This window comes from Atta colombica, unplaced genomic scaffold (genome assembly GCF_001594045.1).
Source record: "Atta colombica isolate Treedump-2 unplaced genomic scaffold, Acol1.0 scaffold110, whole genome shotgun sequence".
In the NCBI taxonomy this organism is placed as follows: domain Eukaryota; kingdom Metazoa; phylum Arthropoda; class Insecta; order Hymenoptera; family Formicidae; genus Atta; species Atta colombica.
The window spans coordinates 1,754,363-1,765,347 of record NW_017259196.1 but is presented as its reverse complement, the minus strand read 5'-3'; the positions used below and the strand labels follow the sequence as shown (position 1 = coordinate 1,765,347).

At 40.2% G+C, this 10,985-nt stretch overlaps 1 protein-coding gene across 1 annotated transcript in view; it reads right to left on the bottom strand.

The window, feature by feature from the left end:
• LOC108693898 (protein dachsous) overlaps nt 1-10,985 on the bottom strand; it is a 72,467-nt gene that overhangs the window by 19,834 nt on the left and 41,648 nt on the right. The window contains exons 6-11 of the mRNA XM_018203096.1: nt 8,432-8,710; nt 7,060-7,283; nt 5,652-6,318; nt 5,215-5,565; nt 2,025-2,351; nt 1,412-1,838 (exon numbers count right to left, since the gene is read on the bottom strand). Coding sequence (XP_018058585.1) covers nt 1,412-1,838; nt 2,025-2,351; nt 5,215-5,565; nt 5,652-6,318; nt 7,060-7,283; nt 8,432-8,710 — 2,275 coding nt within the window. The remainder of the gene's footprint in view (nt 1-1,411; nt 1,839-2,024; nt 2,352-5,214; nt 5,566-5,651; nt 6,319-7,059; nt 7,284-8,431; nt 8,711-10,985) is intronic.

Sequence of the window (10,985 nt, the reverse complement as noted above, 5' to 3'; positions counted from 1 at the left end):
CTCTCTCTCTCTCTCTCTCTCTCTCTCTCTCTCTCTCTCTCTCTCTCTCTCTCCCTCCCCCTTCTCTGTTTCTACACTGTCAACTGGCGCTTATTCTCCAATATTTCGCGGCCCTCCCTGTGTTCGCATATCCTGCACCCCTCGTCTCATGGATAATCGGAAATAAAAACGGTAAAAGATGGAAAAGCCGCGTAAACAATTAAGCAAAATCGTAAACTAAATTTGACACGAGAAGGGATAGAAAAGGAGGATCGACTAATTGCCACGAGAATTAAAGCACGAATCGTGAGTCACCGAGACGGATGTTGGGCGTGTCATGCGGGTTTACGGCGACTCCGCATAATAATTTGCAACAAGCATTCCCGGCGTGGAAGTGATTTATCGAAATCACTCGGTCGTGTCGTCTTCAGAGGCAAATCATCGGACACGACGATACGAGGGGCAGGCGACTCTAATCACCGTGAAACTCTTACGCGAGCGTATAACTGTCCACCTATAAAAGTTAATGTTTTGTATATAGTATAAAGGCTCGGTATTGAATTCGATTCCGCGAAGTTCGCATGCAATTAACATTTTCCATCGTTCATACGCCGAGACCGTAATCGAGCAATTAATGATCATTGGTCAGCGTACTTCATTGAACCAAGATTCGCGGTAGCCCGCAGCGAAATCGTTCATTAATTAACAAACTACGACTTTGCTGTTTGGTGAGATGGATGGAAACCATGGAAAGTCTTCATCTTAACGACATCCCAAGATATCGGTTTATTGCGGGCGTAATCGTAAGAGACACACACGGATCGAGAAAGATAAACGAAGAACCGGACAAGAGATAAATAGATAAAAGAAAGAGACACAGGAGAAAAAGGAAGGAAGAGTAATATCTCGAGTTGTGCCAACGAGTTATGCATACGGAATCATTTAATCGACTATAGTGCATCGTTCGTGAAGCGCATCGACTGACTTTATAATTTTACGACTTTCCTAGACGCCGCTCCTTCCTCCCCCACTGCCTTCGAGCGTCGAGCTTTTTTCACTGTGAGCCGATTGGCTGCTCTTTCCAGTACGAATGCGTGTATGTGTGTGTGCGCGTCTTCACTTCCCATTTTACGACGTTATATTACCGGCGTAATATCCTTCTGGGTGATTCTAATCGGATGTGTAATAAAGGTCGCGGTAATTAACGCCAGGATGAAATTAGTCGGTTGATAGCCAAGATCACAAAGCGAAACTCGCATGCGATCTAAAAGAAAAGAGAAAGAAAGAGAGGGAGGCTGAACAAAAGACCTTAGAGAGAGAAAGAAGGAAACAGAAAAAGGTCAGAAAAGGAAGGAAACGACGATGACAATGATAAAGAAAGAAGGGAAACCCTACCCCTAAAAAAAGTAAACGACGGGATGCGTGCACTCACCCAGCTGTAGTAACAACGCCAGTCAGGTTGTCGACCCTGAAGAGCCAGCTAGTTTCTTCAGCAATGGCGTATGTGATCTTCCCGTTTACACCTTGATCTGGATCAATCGCCTTTACGGACATCACGCTTGAATCCGGTGGGACGTCCTCTGAGATAGTTGTCATATACTTTGAAGGATAGTAATTCGCTGGATAGTCCGATGATCCGTACAAGAAACCGCTGTTCAGATTCTGCACGAAACTCGGAGCGTTGTCGTTGATGTCCAGCACGATCACGGTGAGGTTGCAGTATGCTTCTCTGCTTGGTCTTCCCTTGTCTTTGGCCGAAATCGTTAGCACGTACTTGGGCACGTTCTCACGATCCAGATTCAACATCGACAATACACCGGTAGACGGATTTAACACGAATTTGGCGCCGACGTTGCCGCCTGGAATAAAAGCACAAAGATTAAAATCAATCATAATCGATTTTATATTTAAGACTGTCTTAAGTACAGTCTTAAGATATTATGAACTAATCAGAAGGCCGTATTAGTATCTTAAAACAATTACTTAAGTCTTAAATTTTATTTATGCGATTTTTCGCATATACTGCATCTAGTGAGACAACTTACTTTCGATACTGTAGAAGATTTCACCGTTCTTTCCATCATCAAGATCGGTAGCAGCTATCACATGGATCACGGAAGTTTCCTGATTTTCCGGCACGGCGAGAGTATAGCAAGAACCCGGTCGAAATTCCGGACTATTATCATTCTCATCCATCACTATAACTTCCAGAGTTGTGACGTCCAGAAGTTTATTGGACCTCGCCAAGATAGAAACTGAATAATGTGAGACTTCCTCGCGATCTAGGGGATCTCGAAGAGTGACTTGACCATTGGACGATATGGCGAACTTATTCGAAGCTACGCCATTCGGGATGCTGAAGGTGACGTTATCTATGTGAAACAAAATAAGAAGTTAATCAATGTACTTTATTAATTAAAAAATGTGTACATCAGTTATATATTTCACAGAATTATTGGAACTACGAAATATTTCTATAAACATTTAATTCGTTATCTTCCAATTTGGTCTTCTCATTTTCTTCTTTCGCCCTGCTATTTATTTTATTAATTCCTATTTCTTTTATAAATAAAATCACTATTATACGCATTTTTATTTAGATTTTATTTATGTTCCGTCTAATTCATATCTCCTGTTCTATTATTATTGCATTAAAGCAGTAGTTTTACAAACAGCGGCCGCAATTTATTTATAAATCCATTTTATATAATTATTTTAATTTATTATAATTATATGCATGTTTTACACATGAATATCTTTGTGTTTTTTGTATCCACTGTTAAACTCTGAAGAAAAATATTCTTCCAATATTCAAAAAATATATATTATATTATTTATCATGTAATTTATTTACTCTAAAACGAAGAAAGAAACTATCATCTTATCCGTAAATCCGGAGCAGCTTCGCGACATGCGATTTTTTTATTCGAATACGCCGTTGGTGACTTTAATGCTTTCGTTTCTCGAATTCCAGCGCGCTTAGCCCATGCTCGTCGGATTTTTAGCGGACTTAGAACAAAGCGACACGATTTAGTGTATGTATACGTATGCGCGTGTCGCATCGTGGCCATCGTCTTGTTTCCAGTAAGTAGCGATATGTCGTGTGCATGTGTGCGTGCACATGCGAAACCGCACGTTGGTATAGAGTCCAGTGATTTGCCTATGCGGCAGGCCAGCGGCACGATGATATACGCGGCCATTGTTTCGCCTCGTCCTCTCTCTAATCCCCCTTGCCCTTTTACGTTCTACACTCGCTCCCGCATTTCGCAACAACCTCCCTTCTATGCATTACTGAGTCGCCGATTCCTAAAGGATCGGCACCTTCGGCACACCCTTGGGACGCGTTAATGCGCTCGTCTGGCATCGTGATAGATAAGCAGCGAACCAGAAATATGCTGTCGGCGGAGCTGGTTTATCGCACTTTAACCGTTCATCAGAACAGACTGAAACGGACTGGATGGCTTCCCGTGTTCGCAAATTCCTATGCGGATTTAGCGCGAAGAAATGATGCGCAAAATACACGAAAGAACGGTTTTGGGGTATTTAAAAATTTAACTGTATAAATACAGATCTGAAAACAATTTTGTTAGATCAAAATAATTATATGGGACATTCAAACTGAATGACAAAACTTGTGGCAGCGTTGCTCATCCTGCTTGAGATTCTTACATAATTATTTTTGATAGATCATCAGTTAATTTACAATTATTTTCAGATCTGTATTTACATAAATTTTTAGATATTTCAATCAAATTTATTGTCTTTTCCATGTAATGACCATTGCAGATATGAAGATACGCATAAATCCAACTGGTTTCTGTAACTTTTAATGATACTGTCGGTATCGTTATTGTCACAGTTTCTTTACAATATATCAAATCTGCATAACGATTTGAATATTATCGTTAAGGGCCACAGAAAAAAACATAAGCAGTAAGCGAATTGATCAATTATAACATAGAGATCGTAAAACCATAACAATAAATCCAACATGTCGATTTTCTTACTACGTTTTACTTACTGCTTAAGTTTTTTTGTGTGCTGTGATCATAAGAGTTACAGAATCCCATTGCAGATGTAAAGATACACGTTCAGTAAATCGTTTATCAAATTCTTGTGTCATAATTAGCATTTTGCTTACTACCAGTTTTCTCGCATAATAGAAAAAATAGATTAATACACGAGACACAATTATATATCGGATAAACGATTTCTGGAAATAGCGCCTTCAAGAAGTGCATCTTTTCTTCTTGAACATCGGACATCTTGTGGATAATATATGACGTAAAGTCATTTAGTCGCAAGACTTTTGCGACAATAATTAGCAGCGTCGTCAAATCGCTAATTCCGCGCGTCCCACAAAAGATGCGACAAGCTTTGTCATAAATAACGCGAACGAGCTCGTTTGAAAACTCGAGTGCTCATTATTGTGTTTTCCAAGGGAGAAGAATCCGAGAATGCGTTTCTCGATGAAAACGATGGTATATTCTGCGGGATGAACAAATCTTGGGATTTTTTTGACTGGCGCAAACTTGTTTTTTAAAGTATGCGCGCAAAGAGAAGAAAACTGAGGTTCGATCGCAGCAGGATACTTTGGACAAAGTTGCCGGCGACTTCGACAGAATCCGCGCGAATCATTTCGGTAAATTTACTGTAATGCTCGGTACTGACCAGATTCGAAGCAATTAAATATTCCAGGTATTTTCGTAGCAAGGTTTTCCTATTAGCTGCGGTGAGCGCGGTAACGATTATGCGGCACTGTATGCGTGTGATGTGTAGGTGTGTGTTAGGCAGCAAATTACATATACCGAAGACTCGCTCAAAGAGAAAGAAAGGTGAAATCGTATCGTCAGAATGCGAGTGTGACGCCTAAGAAAAGTACGAGAAACAGCAAACTGTTTTCCGCTCTCTAATTTCAACCGCGGCCGCCTTACATGCCGTTAAGTTGACAATTCCAGTTAAATTTGCACTGACAGGGACTTTATGCACCACCGAAACAATAAGAACGCAGTGCCTAAAAGTATCTTCGTATACCTTAGGGTTCGATAAGTTTCTACTGTTTGCTTCTGACGATGCTATAAATATACAGTTACATCATTTCGCTCGAGATAATAAATTGGAAATCCGTTGGAACTAATTCGATAATATTATTAAACTTTATATTAGTCGCAATGTGACAAATTTTAGTTTAACTGGCACACAGAAAAGATATAGCTATGAGATCTTTAGTCTTACCTTGATCCGTAATTGCTGGTCCTGCAACGTTCATCACATGCGATCCGACATGAAGGTTTTCGGAAATCTTAACAATTGGATTAGACAACAATAGTCGAGGAGGTCCACTCGCTTGTGCCGCCACCGGATTCAGACTCAGATTCAGCGTAGCCTTACGGAATGGTGTTCCGTGATCGTTGGCCGTAATCTCGACATTCATGGGTTCCGTGATGGGCTTCACAAGAGTCACGATGCCCGACTCATAACCCATGATGAGCCGCGTTTCCTTATTATCCGAGGTTATCACATAAGATATTCGACCGTTGTCGCCAAAGTCTTTATCTATAGCGACAACTTTTACCACGCTAGCACCTAGTAAAATTAAGAAAATAAAGAATTTCATTAATCATTCTGTTATATGTATATAAATTTATATTCAGCTGAGATGTAAAATTTACCAGGTAGAAGATTCGATGGAACATTTATCTTGGTAAATTCTGGCGCGACGAAGACGGGATCGTTGTCATTCTCATCGAGAACGATGATTTTTGCGGTGACTGTGGAAGCTAGTTGCTCTCCTGGTAGTGCCCGGTCCGATGCTTTGAGGATTAAAGTGTGTTGCATTATCTCTTCCCTATCCAATTGCTTGGCCAACGTCAAAGCGCCAGTTAAAGAATCCACTGTGAAGCAACCCTTCGCTGGAAACTCGGCTACGAGACCGTATCTAAGTTCGCCATTCAAGCCACTATCCAGATCACTGGCCGTGAGATTGTAAATGGTTGAACCAATTGCTGTTGTTTCGGATACGAAAACAATTATCGGATCCTGCGGCCAACTCGGTGGATTATCATTGGCATCTTCTATAATGATCTTCACGGAAACGGCGATACTCTGAGGATTCCCGAGTGAAGTTGTGTCTAATGCACGAATCTGCAAATGATATTCGCTTACATTTTCGCGATCGAGCGAGTGGGCGACTACCAGCTGGCCCGAGCTGCGATCGACATCAAAAGCTGGAAACTCGCTGATTGGCGTCAGCGAGTCCAAGGTGAAAGCCACGCGACCCGCAGGACCCGCTCCCGAAACTGATCCCACTGCGTGCCCAATACTTGCATCCTCGCGCACCTGAATGAATCGAATATATATATTATTAAATTCACTCCACTTTATTCTGACATTATAAAAATATTGTCTTTTATGAAGATAATTTATGTGTATTGATTGAATCTGAGGAAATGTCGTGTACTAATAAAGTCAAAATGAGTATTTATATTTAGAATAATCGTGTATTAATCTTCTCTCTGCAATCATTTTTATATTCTCTCCGTCCAGTTCAAGTTTTTTTTACTAGGTTTTCAAAAAATGAGGAAAAATTTAGGATTACTTTTCATCTACGAAATATTTTTAAATTTATTTTTATAATTATAATTTTTTAACAAGATATTTTAGGAGAAACTGGACTCTCTTCTTTTTTATTTCAAAATTTGCTTGAGTAAAAAAGGAAGAATGAAGGGTAATTAATAAGACAAAAATATTAAGTTATTAGGACGTATATCTTTCTAAGAATTAAATGAATAAAATTAAATATTTAATTAAAAACAACGTAGCTCGTAAGATCGCGATAAAATTTCAATCTCCCATAGAATTTTCTACAGAATTTCTACGTGGCATAAATTGTATGAAGCTATCCACAGAAAACGCACGTAACAACAGCGGCGAGTCGCCATCGTAGGGATGTTAGCGCGATCATAAATGTTCTAATGAATAATTGCAGAAGGGAACTACGAAGATCCATGGCATCCAGTGAAGCTAGAAACAAATTTGATGGGAAAATGAATCCTGGATGACAAGGTCAATAGTACTCACGTTAAAGGTAAGACTGCTGCTGGTGAAGGTCGGCCGGTTATCTGCAAGTGCCAGAACTTCGACTCGCAACACGCGCTCGCTGTGTCGCGGTGGATGACCGGCGTCGGTTGCCCTTACGGACACCCGGTATACATTGCGCTCCTCGTGATCAAGTACGGCCTTGGTCCTGATCATACCGGTGATCGGGTCGATGGTGAAGACATTGTAGCCGTCCGAGTCTCGGTCTGTAGCGAAAAACGAAGTCAGGTTCGAGCAGAAACATTCTCCGTGAGATAGACGAACAAAATTATAGCTGGGCGATCATTCTTGCTGTTGCAAACTTGAACGCGAGAGAGCACGCGGTATAGAAAAACTCTCTGATATCTATGCCATTGACTCCGACGAGAATCGTGTACATGAAATAAGCGCCGCGATAGAACACGGGATGAAATGCTTGACATGAACGGGAAGAGGTACATCCTCGACAATATTACAGTATCTCCTGCGATGGGATGTTAAGATTTAATTTCGATTAAGATTCTTTTCTCACTGTATGAGTGATCATGAAAATTCGATTCCGATCGTAACCGAAGTGGATTGGCACGCGTGGTAACGATTCTTCATAGGCGGTGAAGTTTCGCTAGCGAATAATACGCCTGGTAAAAACGCCCGCGACTGTCTTTAAGGCCGCACATAATTATTTCTATAATTGCTCCTGGGTTATTAAAGCCTCAAAAAGTACTTGCTCTACCGCAGGAGAGTCAAGAGCGACTGGTAAAAAAACCAAGTCTGCCGTCTAATCTCCGGCATGTAAGTACTCTCTCGCTATTTCTCTATTATTCCTGATTCTTTGCGACTCATTGCCGGCGTCCTTGTAGCGAAGCCAGGCAATTATGCTGCGTACACATATACCCAACTAATTGTAATTTATATATTTTCTTACCGGGATAATCATATCGGGGGCAGAAGACAATTTCCTTAATCTTTAATAGTAGCGCCTAACCGAGTCGCACACAATGACGATCGGATAATAAAAAATGAAACATATATTCTCTAAAATCTTTAGAGTAAATCTTATTCTTGGAGAATGAAAATTGATTCAATTTTTCTCAAAACTGGCTCATTCTTCACTGGCTTCACTCTTTAGAGTGCGATTCCACTTCAAAAAATTTAGAAAGGGTGTTAAAAAAAATCATTCCCTATTTATAGTAGATTGATTGACTTTCCGACCTATGTTCATTAAAACTTTTTTTACTCAATAAGTATAATGTGTACTATTTACTATATAAATGCTGAATGATTTTTTTGAACACCTTGTATATATCACCGCGAGATTTAATAAGACTTAATAATAAGTTTAATGTTAAATTTATTAAGCAATGTTAATTCTTACCTTTCGGGATGCTGTACGTCACTGAAGCATTTTCACCGAGATCCATGTCCAGTGCTCGCACCCTGGCGACCTCTGTTCCCGGTGATTGCTCCTCCCTGACACTGACCACGTCCCCCTGAGGATCGACGATTTCAGGCGAATTGTCATTGACATCCAGGACCGTGATTTTCAGAGGCACTCTGGCAGCTCTCGATGGTGTTCCTTGATCTCGTGCCTCCAGAACCAACTCGTGGATGCTTTTCATTTCACGATCAAGCGGCTCGCGCGTGGTAATCTCGCCTGATGGTTGCCGAGTAAAGAGGAAAGAGAAATAATTAATTTTCATTGCGCTTTACCAACGACGTGAGTTTATGGTTATTGCATACTGAACGCAATAAGCGATGGGCAATAGCCAATAAGAGCTTTGCTTTTTCGTCGCGAGATTCTGTGCGACGTTGATCAGCGTATTTTAAAGCTCTAGATATATCAAAATAGCGCAAAGGTCCTTCATCTATAATCTAAGAACCATATCATATTTAAAAAATTACTAATAATACTAAACGCTTATTAGACTACAGCCAGATAAAAAATCGAAATTGCCAATAAAAAAGTCGATATTTCGGCTTAGATAAAAGGATTGTGCTACTTTGGATTATATTTAGAGTTTTAATTAGCAATTCCCCATAGCGCTGTGGGTAGTACCTATTAACGAATATCGAGAAATATTTATGGGCGCGCGACAAAAAGCTTCATATCAATTCTTGATATTAGAGGCTTAAAGACTTTGAATTCGAAAGATCTTATGCCGAGTCCTAAACGATTATTAGAGATCACTAAAAAAATCTGATAATAGTTACTAAATATTAAGTGAAATAATACCAATCAATGCCAATCAAATAATTAATATCGGTTGATAGAATTGATATGATAAAAAATAATTTTATTTTTTTATAAATATTTAATAAATATATATATAGAAAATTTAATAAATACTCCTTAAATATTTAAGAAAGTAAATTTTTTTTATGTTATATCAACCAAACATTTAATTGGCATTATTTCATTCAACATTTGATAGCTATTATCTTTTATATTTTTTCAGTGCAGACGGGGGAGTACTGATTATAAAATCGAATATATACGACTTCCGGTTGATGTCTCTTGTCGATGTGTAAACTGACCTTATCAATTATCCTCGTTAAGAACAGTTAATTGGATAATTGTCGTTTGAACGTGAATAAGAATCATCTGTGCAACGATTTGCTCGTATTTCGCGATATATCGAGTTTCATTTTTCGTTTCCGCTTTCGCTCTCTCTCTCTCTCTCTCTCTCTCTCTCTCTCTCTCTCTCTCTCTCTTCCCTGCTTCCTTTTATCTCCCTCTTTCCTCGCATATAATAATCATACTAGGGGCATACGTAGTCGCGCGTGTAACGAGGTTGCCATAATTACGTATCGCAGAGAGTAGTCGAGGAAAGGACGAGGAGGATACAAATAAGAAAATAAAGAAGAGACAAGAATGCAAGAACACGGTGGGATAGAAAAGAGAAAGATGGAGCGCAAAAGGGATCCCCACTTCAATGTACGGTCGGTATATTAATTAAGCGAGCAACTAGTTGAGAAGCTATCAGAACTATTCCAGGATCTGGGAAAAAGATCGGGATAATAATTCGTTCCCGAGACGACCCCTATCGATGTTCGCACGCCGACGCCGGGCTTTGGTCTGGCGTGCCACCACGAATTCTCGACGTACCTAATCGAAAACCATCGCGACCATTTCGGCGTTCACCACCGACGCGGTAGTTGGACGACGGTTTCTCCGTTCTCGACAAGACAAACGATCGACGATGGATATGCAAACACACCGGCCGGTTGATCGGGGATACCATCGCACAACAATAAGTATATCGTAGGACGCGTGCTAATGCGTTTCTCGTGTTAACCGTGGGACCCTGCAACCGATCTCACCGTCATTCTTGTAAAAGGAACGTGGTTTTGTCTTTACGTGCTTCTTCCAATATTTGAAAATCCATTGCGATCAGATGTACGAGTCATGGACTATGTTCTATGACGGCACGGCGTTGCTTTCTCGAAAATCAAACAGTCGTTCGACGAATGGAAACGGTAGAAGATCCAACGCGAGGAATCCCAAACCGGGATTAGATCGAAGTCATCGTGGAACCTGCTCGACAACTTTGCAACCCTGCGCCTTGCTAAATTGCGGACTAGCTGAGCAACCTTATCTTTAATTTCATCACCGACGCAAAGCAACATACCAAATTATCGACGCGCAGAAAAGCCGCGGGGAAACGCCGCTAAGCACGTTTGCAGCTGGAAAATATATCGCTAAGTAATCTTAGATCTGATCGATATTTTTATATTACATACGTAATTATAATATAAATCGATCACATAATCGTCATTCATTACGATGCGATGTATATAGGTAGAACGTATTAAACGAAGCGAATGAATCTTTTTTTTTTACAGATCTTTCTCACATAAAGTCAAGTGCTCATCACTTTGTAGCGCCACAGAAGTATTACATGCCTGAGGGTCAATCATGTAACTTTCTC